The 27991-nt window shown below is 41.9% G+C and overlaps 2 protein-coding genes across 3 annotated transcripts; one reads left to right on the top strand and one right to left on the bottom strand.

The window, feature by feature from the left end:
* The first annotated feature begins 525 nt into the window (after positions 1–525).
* On the top strand, positions 526–25907 carry ankrd6b (ankyrin repeat domain 6b). Of its 2 annotated transcripts, none has more exons than XM_070925926.1 (16): positions 526–599; positions 12048–12374; positions 13661–13759; positions 14021–14119; positions 15103–15201; positions 16176–16274; positions 17929–18027; positions 18230–18328; positions 18909–18986; positions 19705–19809; positions 20334–20447; positions 20621–20791; positions 20963–21115; positions 22061–22174; positions 22754–23051; positions 24260–25907. In XM_070925926.1, exons 2-16 carry the CDS (start codon positions 12249–12251, stop codon positions 24853–24855), a joined length of 2349 nt encoding a protein of 782 aa, XP_070782027.1. In that variant the 5' UTR covers positions 526–599; positions 12048–12248; the 3' UTR covers positions 24856–25907. The 2 variants fall into 2 exon arrangements, with proteins under 2 accessions (XP_070782027.1, XP_070782024.1); XM_070925923.1 differs by having other exon boundaries at positions 22751–23051.
* Positions 25492–27570, bottom strand: lyrm2 (LYR motif containing 2). Its single transcript, XM_070925927.1, has 3 exons — positions 27498–27570; positions 26465–26605; positions 25492–26331 (listed from the first exon to the last, which is right to left on the bottom strand). Exons 1-3 carry the CDS (start codon positions 27540–27542, stop codon positions 26251–26253), a joined length of 267 nt encoding a protein of 88 aa, XP_070782028.1. The 5' UTR covers positions 27543–27570; the 3' UTR covers positions 25492–26250.
* Positions 27571–27991: the final 421 nt, after the last annotated feature.

Here is a 27991-nt window from a genome sequence, read left to right as displayed (position 1 = left end):
ATCTTTTCTCTGGCTAGTATCCAATTTTAAAGAACTTAAGGGTTATATAGCAATTTTTTTTTCTTCCTGCTGTGTTTTATTTTGTTTGTTTGTTTTTTTGAACATATGTTTTATACTTCACACTGTGAATTTTGTAAATTCCTTTTTATTTTTTAATAAATTAATTCACTATGTATATTGTTATGCAAAGACACAACACTTAAGGGTTACATTGCAGTCTACCTGCCAACATCACTCTCACCTGTCAAATGGTAAACTGCATTACTTGTAGACCACTGAAGACTCGGCTCTGCAGCCAAGGGTCAAAAGGAAGGAGTCATATTTGACCGGAATTCATTTCATTTGAGGAGAAAGTCGGACTGTAGCTGGACAGTATCTTCTTCCTCTAATTTCACCATATTGACGGAGTCTGTCCGCGGGTCTGTTGACATGCAAATGAGACAGGGGGAGGCGGCGGCAGCACCGACAGACGACAGAAGCCATCGTGTGTTTTCAGTCTGTAGTTTCCTCTCTAAACAACATGTCCTACGCGGGACTATCGGTGTAGCTAACACCGCTTCCGTCCGAGTCGACGCTTTGTGTGCCCAATTCTCTTCGAGGTTAGTCTGCTTTATTATGTTTTTTTGTCTCTAAAATATCAGAGTTTCCATGGTGGGTTTTTTTTTTTGTACTGCGTACACTGGACGTGACGAGCTCTGCGTTGAGACTCCGCATACGAATTACGTCGAAAGAAATCACTGCAATATTCAAATAATGTACGCTAGTTGGCTCCAAGACTTTATTTTTGTGACTTTTTTATGTTAGTCTGTTCTGCTACGTTTATCGCAGCCTTCTCATTAACGTATTTGTTATTTTTGTGACGAAACCACTGTTTGTGAAGCGCCTCTACTTAATTCCCAAACTCCAAGTCGCGGCGATACACTTACAATATTATGTAAACTTGTTAGCCTAACGTTATATGGTAACTAAGTTGTGAATTTAAAGTGAATTTACTTTTTTAGTTTACTTTTAGGTACTTCGGGTACGTCTCTGTGAATGAATGGTTAGAAATCACTGTAATCCTCAGTGTGTTTGACAGACATTGGTATTCTGCTTATTTAGTCATTTTTTGGTTTAGGTCTGGTTAAGAACGCGTTATCGTCCGTCTGTGCTGCTCTCTATTGAATGACCTCGCCGAGATATTCCCTCAGTGTTCCCATCATAGTCTCACAACTCCTCAGTGAGTTACTGGTTTAGGCTACAGCAAAATGTTCTCACAAGTTGTAACACTATTTAAAGGGTTTTAGTGTGGACTCAGAGGGGTTTAGTGCAACCATGTGCACGTACAAGATGTTGAAAACAAGAATAAATTAAGCTTTTTAAAAATTAATCAATGCAAAATAGCCTGTGCTGTATCTGATGCAAATGAGGCTATAGCCCCTGAAAAAAAGTACCAAGGAAATGTGAAATAAGTAGGCTTAAGTGAAATCTCCACCGCAACCCGGAACTTAGTCTAAAGGCTTAACCTGAATATTGTTTGAAATTGAGGGCATTTAACAGTTCAAGACATGAGCTTATTACGAAAGGCTGGTCAGTAATGTGTTATAATAATAATACCTCATCACAATACAGCAACTTACACCCAGAAGGCAGAGGAAGTGATTGTTGTGAGCTTGTAGTAGCCTTGATGAAGAGCAATTATTTGAATGGGATTTCAGGGTGATGTCAGGGCCCAGGGAGCCTGGAGGGATACCCAGTAAAACGAGGACTCCCTTCATTTTGGGGTGGCATCCTTCTCCTCCGAACGTTATAGCACAAACATAGTTACTCTGAGCTACTACTTTTATAGACAGTGCGTGTTTATGCCTAGTTTTGTACTGAACTGAACAAAACAGTTTAAAACAAACAAAAACAGCGTCATGGTCCCCCTGTCAAAAAGCTATTGAATTTATGTGCGATTAAGTTACACTGGAATCAGGAAACATGGATGAATCATCAGTCATTCCACTCTGTTGTTCGCCTGTCCGTCTGCTCATGTCCCAGGGGACCTGCTTAGCACAGGCTCCAGAAACTGGACACTGTATGAGAGGTGATTATTAGATTTGTCTGAGTAAAAATCAGTGTTGTTAAAAATGTCATTTGTGCTTTTTGACCACTATAATATAGTAAATCTATGATATTAATGTGTTTTGAAAGAGATAATATTACTTTGGAATCAGATTTACACATTAGAGGTTCAAACCCTGCCTCAGGTGGCAGTGTAATAGGACAGACCCTGGGATTAGCACACTGTTTGTCATAGCACTGCTTCCTGGAGGTGCAAGTGAATAGCACTGTGGCATAAGAAAAGGAGCTTTCTTTAGTCTCACTAACCCACTTACCCCTTCATTGGTAGCTTCAAACAATGAACTCCACAGCCATGTCTCTTTCTCAGACGCTACATCTGCTGTCATTAAGTAAGGGGGGGGGGGGGGGGGTATTGGTGTATGGTCACTTTTTTCAGGAGTAATGTGAAAAGGGGGGTTGTTCGATGCTCTGCCCCACAGCTGACACTCTACTTGCTCCAATTAGAGATGAGGCGGCATGAGCAGCTACACCTCCTCCGCCTCCGGCCGTGTTCAGTAATAAACTAGTCAAACAAAGGTTTATGAATTACTCAGAGAGACCTAACGTTAGTTAGCTGCTGTGTTAGCTAACAAACTTATCAATACATCACTGTGTGTGTTGAATTTGGTGTCAAGGCTACCATTACTAGCTAGCCAGTCCAATTACCCGTGTAAGTTAAAATAAGATGTGAAACGTTAACACATTAAATGCAACAAGGCATTGTTTTTTTTTAGCTCTGTCCATCCCAGCTTCCCACCACTCAGCCTGAAGAGCAAGCCGCACAAGTGGTTTTAGTGGCTGACTCAAATGGGGAATTGCTTGGCACAAACAAGCCTTTTCCTGGTAAGAAAGTGCCAAAGTGTCTAAACGCTGCAGCACCACAGCCCAGGCATTGAAGCTGTTCAAAAAGAAGACCCTCAGGAACCCTCAAGGCCTGGTGATTTTGGGAGATTCACATACTCCTCAGCACAGATGTTTTTGGACATCTTTGTTGGATACCCAGGCTCAGTACATGGCGCTTGTGTCCTCAAAACAGCCCTGTTTATGTTAGGCAGCTCTACCCACCAGAGAGGAAGTGTATTTTAGGAGATGGAGGATACCCTTGCCTGGCTGCCCCTATGTGTTTGATAACACCTTACAGTGAGCCTGTGCAGAGCCCCATGCAGATTCAACCAGAAGCACTCATGGGCACAGAACATCATTGAGCAGGCTTTTGGGGTGACGAAGACCCTGTTTCAGCTCCAGAGGGTTGCAAAGGTTTGTAGAAGCCTGTCCTACCTTTTAGGGTGCTAGCCCCTGTTCTTTTTCTTGTAAATAGATGTTGGAAAATATGTGTGTGGTGCACATGATGGTTAACACATATATATATATATATATATATATATATATATATATATATATATATATATATAGTATATACAGTGGGGTACAAAAGTCTGAGACCACTAGTCAAGATACTTCTATTTTGCATTTGTTTCGAATGTACATTTTTCATGACAAATGATAATATTAGCGTAAAAATTTGAGTGAAATGTTGAATCTTTGAAAAATGTACAGGGATTTCAGAAAAGTTCTTGGTTTGATCCCCTTTTGCTTTAATGACAGCATGCACTCCAGCTGGCATGGACTCCACAAGTCTGTGCAAAACCTGATGACCCATGTTATCCCAGCAGGATTTGACAATGTTCCTCAGGGCTTCTTGTGACGTCACAGAATGCTTGGCTTTCTGAGTCTTCAAGTGCCCCCATAAATAGTTCAATGGGGTTGAGGTCGGGTGACTGTGGAGGAAAGTCCATGACTCCTTGGTCTTCTTTGGCCTTCAAGTAGTTCTTGTAGTAGTAATCTTTGAGGTGTGTTTGGGGGTCATTATCCTGCTGTAGTATGAATCCCTCTCCACAAAGACACAAAGATGCAAATCAGAGGGTGTAGCATGTCTCTGAATGGAGTGGTACTTCTCAGTGGTCAGGGTGTAGTCGATTCGGTGCAGGGGTCCAACTCCAGAGTAGGCAAAACACCCCCAGACTTGAATATTCCCGCCACCATGTTCCACTGCTGGTTTGATACACTGCGGTATCATTCTCTCTCCTGTTCGTCTCCGTACATACACCCTTCTGTTACTGCAGTACTACTAATACTACTGCTCATCAGTAAATAGGACTTTTCCCAGTCATCCACAGTAAAATGGTAAAGTAAAGTAAACTGGAGTTTGCCGTTCGTTGTTTAGCAGATTCTGTATCTGTGATGAAGTCGCTTTTTTTTTATTTTTATTTTTTTAAATCTATCAGGGAACTAAGCTTGATGTATTGATCTTCTGACGGTGTGGTCACTTTTGGTCTGCCTGATTGTGCTTTGGACACAACTGATAAGTTGGTCAATGCCACAAATTTGCTTAAAAATTGCTGACCTAAAAATAGTGCTGTATCAAAATATTTCTTCTTCATTTTACACGTCATAACTTCTTGTGTTTTTAAATGTTTCAGAATCCTCAAACTTTGTGATTATTTCCAGGGTTAGGTGAAAATATTTGAGATTTTCAAAGTGGACTCAGACCCCACTCATGATATATATATATCGTGTGTGTATATTCATGAGCTCTACAAGTATTGCATTTAAGAAGATGTAAAACACCAAAAAAGCAGCAAAAGTGACTGGGTAAACCAAAGCGCTTTAGCAGGCTATGCACATACTCATAGAAGCAGAATTAAGTAACTTATATTGGTAAAAGAAATAAAGCAGAGCACCATGGGACTGTATAGTAATGCAGGCGCTCTTTATGAGGCTGTGAGAGCTCATACAAACAGAGAGAAAAGATGACCCGCATAATGGGGAATATACAGCAGGCAGTGTTGTAGCTCAGAGCGCTGAGGTTAATTTTAGTGCATGCATGCCCTGCTTCATTGCACAGAACACAGATTTAGTTTTTAATGTTTCCGTCCTCAGATGGAGTCACAAACTGCAGCGAATGTTAGATTTTTAGCAAGCTGGAGTTGTAGGCTGTGGCCTGTTGTTGCTGGGTGTATGAGAGCATTTAGTGATTAAATCACCAAGTAGGTTTTTGTATTACTGAATAGGACCTTTTAATTTATTGCTGGTTACCGAATCAAATCAGAAAAAAAATGCTGCATGACAACATTCCTTTCCTGACATGTAGGTTGAAGAATGAAGTGCACTTTTTAAGGTATTTTTGGGGCCAGTGAATGGGTCACATCCCTTCCTTGTTTGTCAGAAACTTGAACTTAAATGAAACCTTTGCTGGTTGGGGTTTTGAATGGGCTGCTGCTGGATATGTTGACAGGGGCACTAGCAGTTACATTGCTGGCATACTTTGAATATCAACTGCTGTCCAGGGTCTTAAAGGATGCACAGTTGCCTTCTCACTCATCGGTCATTGTGACATGGTTGACGGCACTGACTTCAACACTGCATTGTGAACATATAGAAGCAAACGCATCGTGTGTGCGGTTGACATGAGTATTACTCTTCAGCTAAACACTGTTTTGAAAGGTGTAATTCAGGGCTGTCATAGTGTGTGGTAATTGGATTTAGTCACACTTGCTGTGGAAAACTCCTGAAACTTAATCTGACCACAGAGTCTGTTTGTGTCCTCATACATAGTGTGTAATAATGTTGAAGCAGCAGTCAAGACAGGTTGTAAACAAGCCAACAGTTATACAGATTATCCAAACCGCTCTATGTGGAGGTAAAACTGAAATGTGAGTTTCACCCTAAACCCAGGGTAGCCAGGGGGAGCATGGACGTTGATCAGCTAGTCATCACATGCTCAAGTAGGCATTGTTTTGAATCTCAAAACTAAAGTTAGTAACACATTGACAGTTGTAGTGCTGCAACTAAAGATTATTGTCATTATTGATTAATCGGCCAATTATTGCAGACACTTTGGGGACATTTTGTTGACCATGTCAGACGTAATGTTTCACAAGTCCACAAGAACACAGATTGAGAAAGGCCTACAGTTTACAGACCCACTTCCTTGTTCAACTTTGACCTTCTTACCATAGTTGTGCAGTTTTCATGTGCAATGACGAATTATTATTATTGCCACTTCAGGTGTGTTCACTTTAAGTTTTACCTCCAAATAAAGTTGTTTAGATCACCTGAATACACTAAATCGGTGAGTACAATGTTAAATGTTATCATAACCAATAGAAATGGCAAAAGCGATCAAAATAAGACCAAAATTTTCTAAGGTTCCAAGGTTCAACAACACTTAGTTTGATCACACAGTACAGTATAAAAGACTACAATCTTACATTGATCGTAATTGCAATTGTTACAGAGATTTCTGTCCGTTTGTCAGTAGATAGCAGTGTGGCCACATGGTAAACAACGTATTAAACGTATGAATTGATAATTCATTCATCTAACATCGTACAGAGATCGGAGTTGGACTATTCCAAGAACATGTGCTAAGTAATGTTAGTTAAATTACTGACTCTAAGTTACCTCTTATTTACCTTAATTCAGACTTGGGCTGGAACGAAGGATATGTCGGTGTAACTTCCTCAGGTTTTAAGTTTTATGATAGGCCTGGTGGACATCTTATCTCAGACCAGATCAGAAGTGAGGGAGGAAGAAAGGAGGGGTGTACCTGTTTTCGTGTGTGTATGTTAGATGAAAGGAAAGGAAAAGGGACAAGATGGGTCTCAGTTACTTTGTTGTCTTGATAAGACATGTATTTCTCAGGGGTGTAAAGTCCTGGTACTTTGTCTACTTTGTCCCAATGACATCTTTACTATTGGAGAAGTGAGAGGTCTGTTTTCAGATCTGGGATAAAAAGAGTCATTCACCCCCACATTGGAATTCCCCAAAGTGAAGAATCAGTTCTGAAGGATGTCTTTGAATGTCTTTCATGACAAAGAGCTTTATCTGCCTTGGGCCAGGCCTTCCCGCTGAAGATGGACGCCAGGTCTCCAGATTCAAAAATATAGCCTATGCAATGGGCATCCCATCTGAGTTTACCCATAGCAGGCGCCAGCGCACTGAAGACCGATCAGATGCACAGGAGACTCCTGATGTAACATTTAGGAAGTCTGTGTATTATGTTGCAGTGGACAGTATCATTGAACGGCTGACTTCAGATTTCAGTCAATCAGGGACATTTGCAATGATTTCAAGGGAATACTCAAGTTTCAGCAGTTGAGTGAGGAGGACCTTAAGTCATCTTAAGCAGAAGCTCTGAGCAGGTATGTCACTGAGGTTGTCAAGTGGACACCTCCCATCACAGCTGTTTCTCTGAAGGAAGCCCATCACATCTCCATCAGGCTAAACAGCAAGATTCAGCATGTCAGCTGCCAGAGAAGCTGCTTTGACCCTAAAATGAGAAGGTTTTGCTCCCTGTTTTCCTGGTTCACTGAATCCCATGCAGCAAAACATATGATGAGGCTTACATGCACACTATATGCATTATGTGACGTTAATATCAGCATGATATAATCGCCCTCATTTTAGTCTTTATCTAAGGTGATTGTCAATACAGAAATGTGTTCTGGTTGTTAGAGAGAGGGAGACCAGTGTGTCATTGCAACCATCATGTGTTCACATGCTTTTATACATATTTGGTTGAATTAGGCCTTGAGCAGGCTCAATATCAGGACACGGCAGAATGAAACAGTTGCATTCTGCAGCAGTGATGAACCCTGATGAACCATACATATCCTGTCTAACAGCTCCAAGTTTCCACTAGGTTGGTTTTGTTTTTTTCCCCACTACATCTGTGGATTGCTTTCATGGACCTCCGAGTCAAGGCACATCTGCATGTCACTACCCATTATATTGAATTTGATAACCCAGTGTAGTTGGCATTATAGATGTGACGCATACTGCAATAAACAATACTGTATTTTATTTATATATATAATAGAACAGAATATAATACAGAATAGAGGTGAAGAGTTCTTCATAGATCTAGCCTCTTAATCCTGCTCTCAAGGTGCATCACATTGATGCATTTAATTTTAAAATGTACAAAATGTTCTTCCAGGGAGCATACCCCCCAGATCCCCCTAGTGGTCCGAGGTCGACCCACCACAGTCTCACAAAATGTGGGAAACACTGCACAGAGACCCCCCCCCCCCACATAACAAATCCCAATTTAACCCCTGGTTACCTTGTCCAATATCAATTCTCATATCATTATGTTTTAGCACTCAACAGGTGTTTTTTCAGTAGTATAAAAGTACTAATGGGGCTCATTTGACCTCCTCCCAGCCAATCCCGGCTTAAACACTGCATATAGTATAAAACAAATATAACATAAATACAGCTTTACTGCTCCTATATTGTCCTCTTTGTAATTTGGGTCACTGTAATTTAGTTTTTAACATCTATTAGAAAAAAATGCTTTCCATCTTCCATATAATTTGCCCCCCTTTTTCCAACACAGATATGAAGCGGTGTATCTGCATGAGAAGGCGGCTGTTTTTCAGGAGTGAGCAGGTTAATAAGTATTCTCCAGGGCCTCCTCCCTGAGCCATGTGAAAAGCAAGGGCTTGGTATTTCTTGTTTTGAACCGAGTCCTGAGTTCCAAAAGTTTGCACAAAAGCCCTGTTGCCTAGCTGCGTGTCTGGAGCCGCAGTGCGACTGCCAGGCCTGCTTTGTGTGCGTGGGTCTCTGACTGAACAGGATCTTCTGGAGAAACAACTGGAATGCAGTCGGGGAGAGAACTTCCCCCCTTCTCTTAATCTTATTCAGTTTTCAGCTGGCAGGAGGGAGTCATTCAAATGTTACCATAGTGAATTAGCACCCTTTTCAGCTCAAGTGAATTGATCTCTGAGTGTAAGGGTTTTCATGCATTCTTTGGCATTCCACTTTGTGTGGTCTAATTTTAATTTTATTCTTTATTTTATATATTTTTTTTAATTATGTTTCAAGAATATTTGTCAGACGCATACCTGTTTTTTTTTCTTCATTTTTCACTTTTTCATTTCTTGTCATTTTCGGTACGTGTGTGTGGTGCGATTAAGGACTGCGCACGTTTGGGATGCTTTTCATTGCAGCATATGTTTCAGACTACATATTTGTGAGCAATAATACAAATACATGGAGCGGAGAGTGAGATTATAACTGTTTGTGAGAAGCGGCCTATATCCAGGTTGGAGGATTGCTTCTTTTTTTTTCAACAATATATTGGAAGGTACCAAGCAGCACCCAGCAGCACCCTCACGCAGCCTTGAAACCACAAAGACTCACGACTCTATCAGTGTAAACCATTATAAGATCCTAACATCCCACAGCAGTTATTTTTGTAACAGGACTACTTCCGACACAGAACAGTAATTCTGTAGTTGGTTCTTATCTTTTCCATTGTCTCTGAGACTGTCATGATGTGTAAATACTAACACAGTTATGTGTTGATGTATAATAATGTGAAAATATTAACAGCTTGGACTTCGGCGATGTTCAAGTCCTGTCGGACTGCACAGGGAGCCGTTGGTGATAGCAGGTGTGCGAAAACCAGCATACTGTGGCACAGCTCATCAGTTTGAAAAGAACCCATGAAAATGGTTTTGTAAATGTAAAATGATTACATTTAGTTTTAATTAATAAAGTGCCCCACTGTACGGTAATCAATCACATTATTTTGCACAAAACTAGAATAACAAAAGATTCCTAAAATTAAAACTATTTACCATCATTCTAGTTTCCAGTCTGATCCAACAAGGAGGACACAACACCCTTCTCCAAAATGGCAATCTGCTTCAGTTTTGGGATTACAATAATGACAGTGGCACATGGTCAAAAGCACTGGCACATTTTCTTATTCCCCATTTTATAAAGGTTAAATATTTAATCTGGCTCACTTCAAATATATTTCACACAATAATAATATCTAATAACATGGAAAATTATTCTAGTGATGTAACATGTTAAAAGCAATAATGAAAAGTATTATTAGAATAGTATGCCACAAAATAGTGCCCAAGTGCCCGTTAGCAGACAGCATGCAACGTATTATTTGCAGAAATGGGCTAGCCTTTGGTGTCAGAGGCGTGATACTCAGATGTTGTAAAATTTAAATGGGTCCAGTGGAAATCATTTGGCCGAGGAACTGTATTGCACAGCCATGTTTTATGGCTGAGTTGAGATGAAGAGCTGATGACTTGGAAATAATCCATTTCTCTCTCTGGATTTAGCCATCTATGCCTGCGGCGCTGTGAATCAGTCTCGTTGATGTCATTTGTACCATGTTATCTCATTCTCTGCTGTGTTTCCGGAAAGGAAACACACAGTCATTAGAGGGATTGTCATCACAGGGATCAGATGGGACATGCCTCTTCTTCTGCACAGTGGAGCTGTACAGTCAGTGTTGAGTTGGAAATGCTGTTTTCACTGTCTCTCACATCCTGTGTTCATCTCAGGTTACCAGTTTGAACGTATGACTTTGTAATGCCTCTATGGAAACAAATGACCACAAAGTGCTAATCCTTTTCACGGCTCATACTGCTTTTATAGTGTTAGCATCACTTGACTTGCAAGCTTCCTCATTTGTTCAGGTGAAGGGGAGCTGACGGCAAACAAAGACAGACATTCAATTCCATTATACTCAGTTGATTTTTGTGAGTTTTGTGTGTTAAATTATACCCTTCAGTAACAGAGAGCCAAAATCCTAATGCCTCAGCCAGAACTAAATTTTTTCTGTGCAGCGATGTGCATATCATAGGTTATCCTCTGTCATCCAAGGGTCATTCAGGTCAGCCAGGTTTATTCAATTTGGGAATTTGGCTTCCAAAGGGGGGCAAACCAGAAACATCTGAGAACCACTGGTTTAGAGAAAGTTCTGTGAACCTCAGCATGGCTGCATGACTGACAGATCAGAGGTACATACAGGGATCTCTTTAATCTAACCCTGGCATCTACACCAAAATTAATCCAGTTAATTGAGGGCAACTATTGGATGAACACAAGACTGTGAGAACCTTGACTGAAACCTTGGGGGAGGGGGAGAGAGAAGGAGCCTGGGGGGGCTGTGACTAAAGGCCTCACGGCAGAAAAGTTGTCTGCAGCCGCTTGTTATTGAATTTTCCTGGACATGATTAGAATTTATTTTACACTAAGGTGCAGTGGTTAGCACTCTTGCCTCACAGCAAGAGGGTTGTGGGTTCGAACCCACCAGCCGGTTGGGGCCTTTCTGTGTGGAGTTTGCATGTTCAAGTGAAAGTAAGTGTTATACCATCATGTGTTATATTATTGGTTTATTATTACTGATGCATTAATACAGAGGCAGCATTTTGATGTTGTAGCTGGTCGAGGTGCAGCTGATTTTAAATATTTTAAGACATTTTACAGATACGGACACTGAAACAGTAGTAAAAGGTGTAACGTTGCTGGTATGATGTCAACAGATAATTCTCACTGTCTATTTTTGCAGAGAACTGCGCATGTGACAGGGAAAAAATAAGCGAGACTCCTGCGCATGCAGGATGTGTGGCCCAGGCCTTAGACTCGAGCCCAGGGCCATTTTCTGAGGATTTACTGATAACCTAATTAAGCAGGAATGAATTTCAGTGAGCTTGTAGAGTCAGAGATCTTGTATGACAGCTTCATGTCTGTCTGTTGATATATTTGATGAAAAATGAGATGAGGCAGCCTTTTTCCTTTTAGTCACTCTACCTGCCCTGTGGTTAGACCACAACCGCAGAAGTGTGTCACAGAAGAACTCATCATGCTCTGGTGATTTTTTTTTTTTTTTAGTGTCTCATTGTGTGTGAAGGGCTTGCTTTACAGTACAGCAGGCACTCAGTCTCTGAACAAACTGTCGCCTCTTTTTGTCTCTGACTGCGGATTATATCTGTATAACTCACATGATCCCTTGAGGACCTGGACAGTGGGGATGTCAGTCCACCCTGCCCACTCCTCCCCGTTTTCCTGTTTGCCAGCCTACTATGAGTGAAGAACATGCTGGCTTGTTTTCACCCCATGTGTTTCCTGTTCTTTCCCAGCAGCTGAGAGGATGAAGGAGAGGGATCCTGGCAGTTACAGAAAAACAGCAGCACTGGCAGCTTTTCCAGCTCCTATTTAACACCTCTGTCTGCATTGGAGCTCGCCATGAGTTAGAGGGCATTGGAGGCCATCGCCACAGCTGCCTTCCCCACCATCTGGAGCACAGTGTCTGACCGTGACAGCAGCATCACTCGCCCTGATTCATGAGCCAGCAGGATGCGGCTGAGGTCCTCGCACTTTCCGAGCGCCTCCTCATAGCTTCACATAAGGGACAAGCCGACAATGTGGTCCAGCTTATCAACAAGGGTGCAAAAGTAGCCGTCACCAAGGTAAGTGAGTGGTTCTGAGTGTGATAACTAGACAGATGTTGCTGGTGGATACTTTTGTTCATTTGTTTTGTTTATAATTTAGCCCCCATACTATAGCAATTTTCTTTTTTTGTTTGACCAAAGATATTCAATTTGCAATTATATCGGACAGGGAAAAGCATCAAATCCTCACATTTGTCATGAGGTCAAAGTTTCGATCGGTCCAATTTCTTGAAAAATCATTCAAAACATTGAGACAACAATTATCAAAATATTTGCAGACCACAAATGGGATAAGATTTAGGTAGGAAAAACAATAGATGCTGCCGGAGCAGAGTGTTTCTGGGGGGCCGTGCCTTTATGACCTTATTCACTGATTTGGGTGAAACTAAATCATATTTTGAAGAGAAAATATTTTCTGTTTCCCCTCTGATGTCCTCTGCTCTGCCTCTCTGATTTTACAGCGATGACAGATGACAGATAGCTTTACTTGTTGCTAAAGTAATCGCTAACTGTAGCTGCCGCTAGCTAATCAGCTAATGAACTAGTGCTCTATTAGCTGTTAAGTTTAATTAAAGCATTATTAAACCTCCTCCTCCCGGTGGTCCAAAGCTCCTTTGCTAGCGGTGGAAACACCAACTCTCCCCTGGTGCTCATGTAGCAGATGTAGATCAGTGAGCACATCAGACACCGAGCTGGGTCCACAATATATTCTCTGCACAGAAACAGTGGACATTATGGTGCATCAGACTCACTTCAAACCAGATGCATCATAGCTCTGTCCGTCAGGAGCATCCACACAGCTTTGAAGTAGCTGAACATGTGTTGTGCCAAAGGTGCGCCTCTTAACAATGTCCCACCTGCAACAGGTTCGGAATGGAACTATATACAGTAAGTTGAAATAAAATGATATACATAAATAAAAGGTTTTGAACAGTTCACAACAATTAAATGAAATATTAGATAAATATTAATTCAGCTATGCTATGTGGTGTTTAAAGCCATAATTAAACAATATAGGGAAAGCGGTAAAGATACCAGATAGCAGCGTCCACTATCCCGTATCTCTGCGTCATTAGAAAATCCACTGCACTGTCTCATGATTACGCCTCGGTCTGGTCAGAAAAGTCTGGTCCGACATCCAACGATGTTTGGAGACCCGAATGACCCAGACAAGGAAAATCAGGCCCGGGGATCCACTGTGTCCGACTCATTGGACTGTGATCCCGTGCATGGGAAGCAGAAGGGGGGTTTCCACTCTGGTAGTTAATTCACTGTGCTGAGTTGTGGGTGTTTTGTGTCCACAGTATGGCCGAAGCCCCCTGCACTTGGCTGCGTACAAAGGCCACATTGACGTTGTGCGTATCCTGCTCAAAGCCGGCTGCGACCTGGACATCCAAGATGACGTGAGTAGATTCATCCATCTGTCAGTTTCCACTTTCAGCTCTCACACAGCAAAGGATTACAAATGTTTTTGCTTTAAATTCTGTTTTATTGGAATAATTTTTTTAGACCCACAAGATAGCACAAAGATAGTCTAATGTCGATTCCTTAAAGATAGTGTCACCTCTGATAGATATATAATGGAATAGTTTCTTCTATGACTAGTTGCTAGTTTCTTGTCACATGTCGTTGTCAATGTCGTGTGTTTGTGTGACTGCTGGCAGGGGGAGCAGACGGCGTTACACCGGGCTGCCGTAGTGGGACACAGTGATGTCATTAGCGCTCTCATCCAGGAAGGCTGTGCACTGGATAGACAAGACAAGGTGCAGATCAAAAGACAGACACACACACACACACACAGAGGCTAATGCCATTACAGTCAGTCAGAGAAACGGGGGATTTCAAAGCCATCATAATGACTTAATTAAAGTATCTGATAATCATGAAACCAGCGTGCCTGTGATCTCCTTAGCCTCATTCCCCATTGAAAAGTAGAGTAGTGTGTTTAGAATCACAGTGAATAGAAAAACGACTTGTTCACACGTAGCAACGTAGCTAGACCTACAGGTATTATAACCATTATAACCAAAACTCACATTTTATCTGGTTTTCCTTGTATTTTATGTCACTACTCTTTACTTAGTGCATTAAAAGTGTATTTTGGTAGGTACTTAAGGGTGTGCCAGGGGGTGTAAAAAAATAATCCAGCCAGTAATACCATGCATGATTTAATAACTCCCTTTGCAGTTGGCTTATTATGAATGATTACTTTCTCTTCATACCACATCCTGTTATAAGTGGGAATACACCATAGAATTAAATACACTCCTACATAGGTCTGTAAAATGTGGAGAATGAATGTAGGAATAACAGACAATTTGTTGTCACCTGTCGTTTAATTTGGCCATGGTGACAGTCAGACACTCTACTGTCTGCTACTAAACAGTGACTCAAGGCTTTATTTCTTTAGAGGGTGTGACATTTGAAGGTGGATTGAGTATTCATTGAGGGTTCATGACAAGAAAATCCATATTTTGTGTCTTTTATTCCCTTGCTAGGCCCCGGTGCTCTGAGCAACCGCGTTCCTCTGTTACCTTCAAGGACACGTACACAAAAACAGTAACTGGCAAACCACACCTGTATCTCAGTAGTTAGGCAGGGGCCGTCACAGAGTGGTGAAATCTAGACTTATGAAGGAAGAGAATCTTAATAAATGGAAGTATCTTTAAGATTTGTGTTGACATAAAGTGCATCAGTCTGGCTGTAGTTAACAAGGCTTTTTGATTTTTTTTTTTTTTCCTTTCAGGATGGCAACACCGCTCTCCATGAGGTGTCCTGGCACGGCTTCAGCCAGTCTGTTAAACTACTGGTGAAGGCTGGAGCCAACGTTCATGCTAAAAACAAGGTGAGTCTACGGCGCAGTTCTCAACTTTCAACCACAGCATCGATGAAACGTGTTTGCTGTATTCCTGTAATCATTCCTTCAGCTGTCATTCTGTATCTTTAAGAGAAATTCACCAGGAAATATGGCCAGTGTGCTGCACAGCAAAACCTATCCACAACAAGTCATTTAAAGCAAGACTCTTTGCTCCCTCATTTATAATATATGCTGTGAGGATGGGTTCCAGCCGAATTTGAGGGTAGTTGTTACCCATTGATGATGATGTCTTTTAAAGGAACTGACTCCAAAAGAATCATGTCACATAAAGGAAAATTGGACGTGCCATTAGTCTGCAGCACTGTTCAGCAAACGTTTCACACTCTCACTTTAATGAGCATGAAAGTTCATTCTTGACCTTGCCTAAAAAATCTTAACTCAAGGTGCACCCATAAGCATTTTCCAGAGCTTACAAGATGCAAATTCCATTCCCATCATCATTTCATCAACATCCATCACTGAGCAAATTCCGTCCATTGACGAAGACCTTGAGATGCAGTTGAAAGCTACTTGTTTGTAATTACTAAATTGTAATGAATGAAACTTACTGTATATAAATTGTAGTTACAGACTATAACTGACTTGTCAGGGTAGCTTTTTGTCAGTGTGTTGTTTATTATGTTTTCAGCTCTATTCAAGGTTTCATTCAGGATAAACTGTTTTTATCCGTCCCTACATCTGGCTCATAAGTACCTCTGTAGACACACATGAACAAAATATTCTGAGTGCCATGCACTGTCTCTGTTTGTGATCTTTTTCTCTTTCTGTCTTTTCTTTTCACTCTCTCCCTCACTCTTTTTTTCCTGTTGCCTCAGATCAGTTAGCTGTAGTAGCATGATTGTCAGATGAACGGTGCTACCAAAGTATCCAAACACTGTGAACCGGAATAAGTTCATAAAAACACATAAATGGTACTTACTCTCTACTCCTCCTGTTTCCAGGCAGGAAACACAGCTCTCCACCTTGCGTGTCAGAACGGTCACGCTCAGAGCTCCAAGGTTCTGCTCCTGGGAGGCTCCAGGCCCGACAGCAAGAACCACGTGAGTCTCCTGCAGGGCTCTGGTAGATAATGCTGCTGCTGCTAGAATCACCTGAGAGTTAATGAGATGGATGCATCATCATCTTCCACCCCTTGGTCACTTGGTCACTCATTTCAGCTCTATATTTTTATTCTGGGGCTCCACTAGAACTAAATTCATTTATCTTCTACTGGCCCTTTATGCAGCCCCTCAGTTCAGAGAATGTTTTGGTGTTTTTTTTGGATGTGGGAAGTTGAACATTTTGATATTCGAATGGTTTCTATTGCTGAAAGTATGCAGTAGTAGTAGTAGTAGTAGAAGACCAAAGAACATAGGGAATACAGAAGTCAGAATAATAAAGAACAACTGGGAGCAACTGAACTGGGAGCTGTGTGTGTGCCTTTACTTGTACTACAGCATATGCTCCACCTGTTGTTGGCCTTGTAGCATGTATCCGCCCCTTGGTTGCATTCTCCCTTGATTCAGACACTATTGTAATTTGTATCACGTTTGATTCAACATCACGTGATACGTTGGTGTCTTAACTTACATTCCTCAAGGCCTTCGTCATCTACGCTGTGTGCCCAACTCGTCATTGAGTTTCCCATTCTCAGCCCCAAACTGGACTAGTGGGTTGAGAGTCTGACACTAAATCTGTTTATTATTAGAAATAATAAAATAAGTTATTTTTGTTGTCGTTATTTTCTGGAAGTTGGACGGGCACTGCGTGGGTATGAGGGGGATCTGGGTTTGGGTCAGACGTATATGTGATTTAGTGTGGATGGTCCCTGTATGTTGTGTGTTTTTATGTGGATCTGAGAATATATGAACAGAATATTTGCTACCTTGGTAGCAGCTAAAGGGGATCTGAATAAACAAATAAAGAGATAGATATTTTTCTTTTTTGGGACTTTTAGATCCTTGTTTTTTATACTTCACATGTTACTATATTTGTCATTACCTTCTTACCAAGTTTGCTGCTCCTTCATGTAAAATGCTCTTTGAATACAAACTTGTATTTTGACTTCACTCGCTCACATTTAATTTGCTTTCTGTTACCCAGTTGCTTTGAAATCCAGGATGGCAGCCTGCTCTCTGCAGCGCACCTCTGCCACAGAACTGTTTACACGGCACAGTAGTCACTTAATTATGAAACACTACATAGTACATTTGCACTTCAAACGTAATCTGCAGCCTCACGGGAAACTGTTGTTACTCAGCACAACACAAGTGCAGGAGGTTGTTGGTGGTGGGTCTGAGCAGCAGCCGCCCTCAGATGCAGCCTGAGTGCCTCATGTGCTGGCTCTCAGTGAGGAGCCTTCTATATTTTATTATCGTGTTTGTTGCAGGTGGACCAATGCTCAGACATACTGTCATTAACTGGAAGAAGTTAGGTAAAATAGACATAATAGAAATAGACTTGGCTTACTTTTTGTGTTAATTTTTGATGCATTAATCTAAAACAATTAAGGTTAAAACTAACACGCTTTTCCTGTGCTGGTTAATCTATCTGTATATTTGTGAATGAATCATTTATTCATTAAATGTCCAAACGACAAATGGCGACAAACCCATATACAGTAGGTCTTCCATTTAAGATCACATGAAATGTTTTAAATGTCTATTGTATGTTTCAATACTGTTGCAAATTGCTGATCTCTCCACATATTTTCAGGAGTTTCACACGTGTCTGCATGTGGCAGCCCGCTACAACCATGTGGCTATGATCCGCATCCTGCTGGGAGCCTTTTGCTCCGTGTCAGAGAAGAACCTGGTGAGTTACTGACTGGACGGGATATGATCCCTCAGCACCAGCTAAATACTGAAGAATCCAGTGCTAGCTACTTTGGCATGGGACCATTGAGCCATTGTTTAAATCATATCTGGCTTGTAAGAGTGCCATATTTTCCTGCTATATATACACACACACACACCACTATCTCTTGTTCTGTATGTGTGTGTCTGTGTGTGTGCAGGCTGGGGACACACCACTACATGTGGCAGCTGCTCTGAATCATAAAAAGACGGTACGTCTGCTGCTGGAGGCGGGGGCAGACAGCCGCATCTGCAACAATGTGAGTGTCCACAGCCTCTGTCTACCGCTCAGAAGATGTTGCTTTGTCAGTTTCTGTCAGGTAAATGTCCCACCAGTGTCCACAGGTGTAGGATCACATTGTAAAAACAGGCAGTGCCTGAATTGGACCAAAAAAGGTGCTTGCTTGTCCACAGTGTACTCCCAAATCCAAGCTGCTTATCTCGTCACAATGAGCCAATCATTTGCCTTGCAAAACTTTGCTTCTTTTTTTTTCATTTTGAGAATCTGTATTGAGTTGTGTAAGTTTGACTTGTACCATATAATGAGTCCTCCTGAGTCTCTGCCTTGACTAATAGTAGCTAGATCATTTCTGGGAAGGAGCGATAATCTCTCTATAGTTTGGAGGGGTGGTGGAGTTGGGGCTTCTTCCGAGGGAGAGTTCTTCTTGGCAAACACTCCTGACTCCATCTCTGTCGAGTTGCAGCCCGTCATACAAGTGCCAGGTGCCGATGGTGGTGTGGTGTGCCAGAGGAACATTGCATATAAATGAGTCATGTTTTTACTGTGTGTGTGTGTGTGTGTGTGTGTGTGTGTGTGTGTGTGTGTGTGTGTTTCTGCAGGCAGGTCAAACAGCTTTGGACCAGGCCAGAGAGCACAACAACCCAGATGTGGCTCTTCTACTGACCAAAGCTCCCCAGGTAAAACCAGTACCTCTCAGTCTCACCAGTACTGGCAGCCGTAAACAAAATTCATACTTGGAGATACATTTTTTTGTGCTCATTAAATGGCAGTTTATAATACTAATGCAGTGCACGTTGGAAATGTGCTTGTTTGGAACGGGCCGATTGCTTTGCTGCGATGTAACTTCTCAGTGGGTGTGAATGGTGCGTCCCTCCACATTGTGGGCGTGCTGTGCCTGGAGCAGATGACCATATAAAGAAATCTGTGCCTATCTGACGTCACCTCTGCACGAAAGTAGATTTTTTACTTTTTTACAAAAACTTTAGTTTTTGGAAAACTAGTATTCAGAGCAGCCCGAGCGAGATTACTTTTACATGTGTTCACCTCATTATTTGCAACTTTGGCCACGTTTAATGTGAACATCATTATATATGACGCTTATGTATGAACATTTACAAATAAGCCACAGCACCTGTGGCCACTAGATTCTTCTTTTAGCCAGCAGTACAAAATACACATTTATGGGAAACCTTAAAACAGGCTTTAGATCTTGCCATTTTATATATTTCAATGTCCTGAGTGCTTAAACATTTCCAGGAAACTGCTCTACCAAACTTTTCCCTCCTCCTCGTGAAAACCTGTAAAAACAATCATCTGCTGTCTTATTTTATTTACGAAGCATGCATGAGGCTTCCACCTGATTACAGTCATTTTGTCTCCTGTGTGTGTTTTCAGGTTCAGAGTTTTGTTCGTGGCAGGAGCGCGAGGAAGAGGAGGGACAAGATGAAGGCGGAGGGCAGAGCTCAGTCGGTGCCCAGAGATGAGATGCTGCCCTGTAAGGTAAAAAGACCATTGTGTCAAAGCAATTGCATATTATAGTGTGAATAGTTTTAAATAGCAGAATTAAAGGAAAAGAAAGGGGGAGAGAAAAATAAAAACTTTGGCATGAGAGAAAGGTGAGCTGAACTTTTTTTTTTAATTGTTATTATTTGCAAAGACTTAATTATTTTCTCCTTTGATTTCTCCTATTCCTCTTGAGGAGCTTAAAGGTTGGAAAATCATCCATTTACACTGAGTGAAATTTCCATAGCCAAGACTCTTGGACTATTGTTTTCATGGCTACAGCATCCCATCAAATGGAAATATTCTGTGTGTTGTGTGCACCAACTGAAAAACATTTCCCCAAAATTCAGCCTGACATATTTGGTGTCTTTGGAAAGACCACTAGAATGGGTTCGAACGAAGTTTGGCTGCATATTATGAGTTTGTGATGACTTACCTAAAGGTGAGTCTGTGGTTGAAGAGAAGTTAAACAAACTGCTCTACCAAACCTTTCTCTCCTCCTGTACTCCTGTTCCCTGCAGGACAGTGCATCTGCTGCAGATGACACCCAGAGCAGCGATCGAGCTGCCTGCAAACACGCTGAGGTGACCGAGTCAAACACCAGGACGGGAAGGAACAGGAAGCAGAAAGAAAAAGTAGGTCACCTCAATTTGAAAGACTCACTCCGTACCGTACTGATGCTCATTTACAAATAGAGAACAGTTTCTAGTTGAACTTCTGGACAGGGGAAGACAATGAGCAGTGCTCTCCCCTTCCTCAGCTAATGTAAGATAATAATTACTAACTTCAGGTGCTGTTGACGTTTCAGCCGTCTTTGTCCGAGCCCCTCCGCCGCAGAGCGACCAGGCACGGTGAAGCCTTTCACAAGAGGAAAGGCAAACTGCAAGGAGCCTCCCTTCAGGCGTCCATCCCTCCACACAGCTACAAGGCCTATCAGCTCTACACACTGTACCGCGGCAAGGATGGCAAGATCATGCAGGTAAGTGCTCAAAACATTATTAGTAAAGGTTAGTATTCATGTAGCTGCTCAGTTATGTGTTTGACAATTTTTGACAAGCAAAAAAGAAAGATTGTGTACAAGACTTAACACTTGTACTTGTGTAATGTTTGCTGTGTGTGCAGCTTTGTTGATGTTTGCGGTGTGTTGCAGGCTCCTCTGAACGGCTGCCGCTGCGAACCTCTCATCAGTAAACTGGAGAACCAGCTAGAGGCCACCAAGGAGGAGATGAAGACTGAGATCCACACTGTCCAAGACCTGATGAACAGCAAGATTGGCCAGCTGGACCACAAAAACAAACACCAGGTAACATACACATGCTAACACAGGAAAAAAAAGTTAGCTTCCTTTATTTGGTTTAAACCGCTTACATACAAAAGTCACATGGATTTCTTAGCTGAGTTTTGAAGAGAAGTTATCCAGAGAGGTCAGGGGTCAAATCGAACCATGGGAACTTCCCAATTCCTTTGATCACATTCACGTTTCTTCCACTGAAGAAGCCAGGAGAGGTGCAGGGAAAGACGCAGAGAGGAAACCCGGAACTGTTTAACAAACATCTGCACATTTATTTAAAACTTGCATTATTCTGTATGTATACTGTGTACAGACCAGTCGAACCACAGTGTGTAAATGAACTTCACTGCTCAGACACTGAGTGCATACGAACCATTTATAATGGCTTTTTAAATTCTTCGTATTCAACTTAATAATTATTTACGTCTGCATATATTGATATTCTGTTTGTAAATTAATGCTTTGATAATCCAGGTTGAATGTTTAAATTATTTATTAGCCCAAATGTTTTAGGGAAAGTGGAAATGAAACTAGTTCCTACCAGATGCACTGAGATTTTCAGCCTCACATGTGACAGAATGGAAATGACTCAATGTGTTTACAGCATTATTCACCAAATAAAATCTAAAACCTATGAGTATTATACTTGGATTTGTTCTGTTATTTGTCTGACCACTTTGGTATAAAACTGCAGCAAAAATAAGTATTGGCCTTCATGATTGCGGACCGGAACAATTTCCAGGTCAAGCGAGGAGCGATCAATAAGGGCACAGGGACATCGTCATGTTGAAACAGGACAGGGACAAACACAGACTGTTGTCTGAGACTGTTGAATAAAAATGCAGTACAACTAGAGAAAACATAGAAGTGACTTAACAAAGCTTGGCTGCCTTTATCTCGGCTGTCATGTTTCTGGTTGCAGTCATGATGTATGTGACTTGTTGGTTTCAACATCAGATCCGAGCTCTTGATAAGATGACTTTGGAGAGAGTGTCGGCAGAGAGGAGCAAGTGTCTGCAGAGGATTGAGCAGCGGGCCCTGCAGGAGAGACTGCAGGCAGAGAAGAGACAGGTAACACCAACAACCACAGCTCACCTGGAGACAGACGGGCTCTGCAGCTGATCACATCCATACCTGCTTCTATTACACCAAATAAGACAAGTGAATAAAAAGTAGGCTGTAAAAAAGTAAAGTAAGTATTCTAAATTACAGAATTTAACTAGCATTAAATTCTCCTTGGGGGCACCACCCTTGAAAAAGGGAACAAGATGGCCAATTAATGAATTCAGTCTCAGTCTGAAGGTTGCTACGGAGTTCTTTATCATGTACAGTGTGTAATACTTCATACACACAAATCACATGATTAGGTTATGAATGAACTATTTATTAAACTACTAACTAACTAAAACATACAAATTATTTGATAAAGCATCTGTTTGGCTTAGTTCCAGGCTTAAAACTCTTTTATATAAGGATTTTCTGAAACGTCAATGGAGTGAATGAATGGGAAATGATGCTGGGGTGGTATGATGCCCGAACCCTGCATTCCATGTGCAAGTCCACTGTGACAAGACTGAAGAAATCCTCAATAAATGTGACTTAAAGTAATATATAGACTCTTCTGTGTGGCTGTATCTGCCCTTTAAGCAGGCGTCGCTGGTCAGCGAGCTGAAGAGCTGGTGTCTGTCCAAGCTGCAGAACATGGAGGTTCGCTTCACAGTAGACCCCAGCGGCACCAAGCTTCAGCGCTCCTCTTCTGTGACAGAGGGCCTAAATGAAGTGGATGGAGCCAGCTTCACTGTGCTGCCCTATGGCCAGGGAGGCAGCTCCCACTGCCTGGATCTCCACAACAGCCCTGCCTTCCTGGAATCGGGCCGAGAGAAGCCCGGTGTGGCAGAGGACGGCTCAGCCAGCCACTACTTCGTGGTTCATATGGAGAGCTCTCCAGGTAACGCCTCAACAAACAGCTCACCTTACCAAGTCTGTAAATCTAAACATTTTCATCATGCACACACACGGGTTCACAGAGAGACAGAGTTATCCCCCCTGTTTCCACATCGAATGAACAAATGAGTGACCCTGTAAATTACAGGCTGGAAATGATTGCTAAGGTAGACAGTAAATAGCCCCAATACCTCTCAGAAATTACCAGTTGTTAAAACAAAGTGCAGGATTCACAAAATATGCTGTAATGTAACTGGCTGATAATTGTAAATGAAAAGCTAGATTCACAATTTTAACAATTACCTTATCCTCAACTGTGAATTGTTCACCTATTAAAACTTACCATTGCTGTGTATTTTATTAGGTTGTGTTGGTCATTTCTGAGATACAGTACTAATGCTAACGAAGGGGCTCAGAACTTGGGGGGCTCCGGTGTTGGTGATGATGGTGGGTGATGTGAATTGTACGAAGCATCTGAAATAAGGACTTTTAGATAAGTGTTCAACCCACCCCTGCCATGGTGAGCTCTTGGATCTGCCCAGCAGTGCTTCAGCTCAAAAGGTGGGGCTGCCAGAGCCCCCCCCCTGGACATCCAAACTGGCACAGGGATCAGACAAAACAATATATCCATGAGTACACAAAGAAATCAGACTTAAGGCTTAAGGCAGTGGTTTCCAACCTGGGGGTCCCAACCCCCATCATGTGACGCCAAATCTCCATGGGGGCGTCGTGACGTGAAGAGTTTTATATATATAAAATATTATATAAATGCATTTAACTACTTTCACTAATTTAAGGGTTATTTTAGAAGTTTATATCTTTATTTATTTATTATAAAGCCAGGCTGCTTGGACTCTTAAAACATATGTCTGATGGTGAGATTGAAAGAAAATCATAATACGGACGTAGAATTGTGTTCCTAAAAATATAAGGAAGAATCATCTGATACATTGCAATATTCACAGGAAATAGTCTGTTCAGAATTTCATACACAATTACTAGTTTTACACAAATGTCCTGCAGGTATTTCATTTCATTTCATTTCAGAAGAAGTAGGCTACTTTCCCCCCTTTCTTGTAATTGTGTGTGGGTGCTGTGGGTCGTCTGTGTATATACAATGGTAAAATAGGGGTCCCTTAAGAAAAAGGACTTAAAGAATATGTGCTGTTACTGTGTAATTGAACGTGTTCATCCCTTTTGAACATGTAACAGATGGTGAGAAGACTCAGAATGCAGAAGTCACCTCTCCTGCAGCAGCTAAGAGCCCACTGTCATCTGTCCAGGTGGTTCGTCCTAAGGAACGTTCAGGGATTTGTGCCGACACCCAGAGGAAGAACCAGAACCCGCGGGATGTGGACATGGTGGAGTACGGGGCGAGGGGGGGCAAGAATTACAGAGCCAGCAGCCTGTCTCCGACCACAGAGCGCCGCTGCAGCAGCAGGACTGAAGCCGGGCTCAGAGACATGGAGCGAGGGCAGGACAGAGGGAAGCGCCACAAGAAGCATTCCCGGGGCAGGACTAAGTCCAGAGGCGCCACAAGGGGCAGGACTTTGGAGGTCTTTGGAGACGAGCCCAGTGAACCCTCCTTTGCTCAGGAGAGGGACAACATGCACGCTCTGGAGGTGACCCAGTACTTCTTCGAGGCGGTGTCGACGCAGATGGAGCGCTGGTACGAGAGGAAGGCGCAGGAGGCTCGCTGGCAGGCCAATCAGAGGGCTCAGGCCGACAGAGCCGCTCTGATTGAGAGGATCACCTACCTGGAGGACGAGCTGCGCATGCTGAGGACTAACAGACATGACGACTTCTAACACACACATATCACCTCTCACCACCATGTGAGATTAGATTTGACCCTTTCTATAGCCATGACTGGATCTGGATTTATGACACAAACAGTTCTCTTCCAGGACAACCACAGCCATACTGAGAAGATAACCGTGGGGCCTGGATCCACAGAATCATACCGTAATGGAAAATAGCTGTTTCAATAATATTGAAATAATATAGCTATTGTGTAACCATGAGCAGAAACAATCGTGTAAACGTCTTCCATTAACATCCAGCATAAATAATGTCCACAATGGTATCGTTGGATGACAGTGAAAGCTGTCGGGATGGAAGGAATTTCAGTATGAGGAGCTTTTTGTTGGTATCTGCATGCTGGAATCAGCTCTTAGAGGAACAACCTACTGATTTATTTATGAGACTTTAGCTAAACTGACACTGTATATAACCCTACCACTACTACTAATGGTTGATTTTGCTGCTGTATGTATGGAGGCTGTAGTATGCCCATAGAACAATTGTAGACTTTTAGTGTTTAAATATGATTAGTTTATACATTCATAACAAGAAATAAACATTAAATAACAAACAATAAAACATTTTTTAAGCTGTTGTTATATTTCCTTATTCTGGCTAAAAACAATGAACAAATAATAGAATCTATTTCATGATCACTTTAATTGAAAGATGTGTAAGCAGTGTGCCACCTAAATATATATATGAGGTGCACACCCCCTCAGAGGCTTGGAGACTAAAGTATACATCTTTTTGTTTTTCTACCTTTCAGTTAATATTAATTAAAAGTCCCTTTGACATTATTTTCACTGCAAAAAGAGATGAGTTTAGTTGATGATTAAATGATTACTCCATTGACTACCTATAGTCACGTCTCCCAGAATGTCAGCGCCCTGCCAGTCTTGTCTACCTGTAAAGGACGGTTGTGACATAAAAGATGAATGAGTTGTGTTGCAGTGTTACTGTATGTTTAATGTAGTGACTGTCTGCTTATACAGGTTGGCTAGTTTACATGGAGAACTCTGTGGATATTGTGTTTTAAGAAAATGATCATTCTGAATGTGTCTGAGGTTTCATTAGTGCCTGTTTAATACATACAAGACATATAATATACACAAAGGTCTGGCAGTTGGGCTCAGCTAGCCTCACAGGCTAATGAGTCCTCACCACTATATGGTGAGCAGCAGCACAGGAGGGTTGCAGGAGGATGCCTTCAGATCATGTCCATCAGTCCATTCTCGAAAAGGTGTCCAGCCAAAAACAAGTTTCAACACATGCTGCATTGTTCACTTACACTACCCTGATAAGAGGTTTCTCCTGTTGGCGCTCACTGAGTCTCCATAGTCTCTCTCATAGTCTTCAGTGAGAGCCAATCCAGATCAGTCCACAGCAGCTCACAGTGTTTAACTCCTGGCCAGCGCCAGAGACTTCTGCAGCTCCTCCAGGTGGTTGTTAGCTTGTGTGACCATCATACGGATGGCATCCTGAATGAATAATGAGAAGAAAAAGCAGCAGTAATGGACAGAGCAGAGGATGCTGGGAAAACAAATACAATGTCACAGCTATTCCATCTCCAGTCCATACATTTAGTTTGAGAAAAGATTTAACAAACCTTACCTGGTCTGTGGCGTTCTTATTCCTCTTGAACTCGTCCCTTGCCCAGTCTCTGAGGTACTTCCTGTCTCCCTCATCCGGCACCTGTCGTATGGTCCTCAGCATGTTCCTGTAAATCCCCAAAATCCTCTGTCTCTGTAAAAACTGACAAAGAAGCAGCAGTTCAGACTCAACGAGACAGTGAAAGGCACATTTATTCTTTTTTTCTTAATGAATGATGGAACATTTAGACCAAATATAACACCGACAGCTCAAAACAGAAGTCAAGTTCCAAACTACGATGATCAACCCCATCTCCACCTGAGACTTGTGATGTACCTGATCCTACAGTCGGTAGTTTTCAGCCTGTCATACCAAACTAGCTCTCCTGGGGGCTGTTAGATAAGGAAGGCACAGACATTACCTGAACCAAACTTTGGAGCTGGTAGATGTTCACACTGGCTTAGCCTGAGATTAAGCCTACACACAGTGTACAGGGACGCGTTTCAAAACATTTTACTGAAGTAAGCTTTACATAAATAAACACGACCCCACCGACCTCTGTCTCCAGAGATTTATGCCATGAACAAATCTAAGTACCACTCTAGTAACTTGAACATTATCTTGACAAAATTCTACATTCATAATGCAAAAGTCTCCGTTTAATTGCTGTTTTGACTTTAGCTGCAGCATTTGTTTCTCTGAAGTTATGAAACACAAAAACAGAGAGCGAGCTTGCTAACCCCAGTGGTGCTAGCTGTGAAACACAGCGGCTAAACATACACCGGTGACCGCATAACTGATAAAATATTTAAATACAATTAACTTGCTTCACTGTAACGTTACCCGGACTTAGTTGCAAAAGGGTAATAGACTCAATTGAACCGTAAAAACGGCTTAAAGATGGGCAAACCGAGCCGACAAAAGTCTAGCTAGCAGTGCTAGATCGTGACAGATGTAGCGTTAGCTAACAGCACTAGTAAGATCGCGTGTGTGTTGTCCACCAGTCCAACTTTAAGCGATACACATTGTTCCATCCTCTGTTGTCTATATTTACCTGTTTTAAAGAAAGAGCAGCATGCGGTAACCTTGACACTGCCATCTCTGTCAGCTCGGCCGGGACACGACTTGACACACGGGCCGGATGTTGTGATGCCATTAACACTGGCTGCGTTACCGTTTGTCTCCCTCTGGTGGAGCGGAGGACAAGCAGCTTGTCACAGACGGTGTTCACGGCACACGCATGCGTAACTGGATTATCAGCGAGGGTGTAGTTTTGATTTGGAAAGTGGTGGGAACATAAATTTGGCAACAAAAAAATAATACAATATATTATGACTATATTTGTCTAGCTTTTGTCTTTCACATGGGATAAGTATGATATATAATATATTCTTACATCTCTCTGATGTCTTTGTTAACAACAAAGATAAATGAAAACGCCGGGTGGCGTTCAGGACTGCGTTTACAATAAGGTATAATTAATAACATTAATAACAACATTCCATTAACTTTAACCAGGTCCAGGGTTGTGGTGCTGAGCAACTAAGC

The sequence above is a fragment of the Enoplosus armatus genome, chromosome 19 (genome assembly GCF_043641665.1).
Source record: "Enoplosus armatus isolate fEnoArm2 chromosome 19, fEnoArm2.hap1, whole genome shotgun sequence".
Taxonomy (NCBI): domain Eukaryota; kingdom Metazoa; phylum Chordata; class Actinopteri; order Centrarchiformes; family Enoplosidae; genus Enoplosus; species Enoplosus armatus.
Note: the sequence above shows the minus strand (reverse complement) of the source record. Positions and strands in the feature narration are given on the sequence as shown.

Excerpts from the sequence above, each read along its gene's own strand:
- lyrm2 (XM_070925927.1), bottom strand. The coding sequence starts at position 27,542 with ATGGCAGTGTCAAGGTTACCGCATGCTGCTCTTTCTTTAAAACAG. Across the intron at positions 26,606-27,497 it reads CTGCTCTTTCTTTAAAACAG|TTTTTACAGAGACAGAGGAT; the intron begins GTAAATATAGAC and ends CTTCTTTGTCAG. Across the intron at positions 26,332-26,464 it reads ATAAGAACGCCACAGACCAG|GATGCCATCCGTATGATGGT; the intron begins GTAAGGTTTGTT and ends TTATTCATTCAG.
- ankrd6b (XM_070925923.1), top strand. The coding sequence starts at position 12,249 with ATGAGCCAGCAGGATGCGGCTGAGGTCCTCGCACTTTCCGAGCGCCTC. Across the intron at positions 20,448-20,620 it reads ACAGGAAGCAGAAAGAAAAA|CCGTCTTTGTCCGAGCCCCT; the intron begins GTAGGTCACCTC and ends TTGACGTTTCAG. Across the intron at positions 23,052-24,259 it reads TCATATGGAGAGCTCTCCAG|ATGGTGAGAAGACTCAGAAT; the intron begins GTAACGCCTCAA and ends AACATGTAACAG.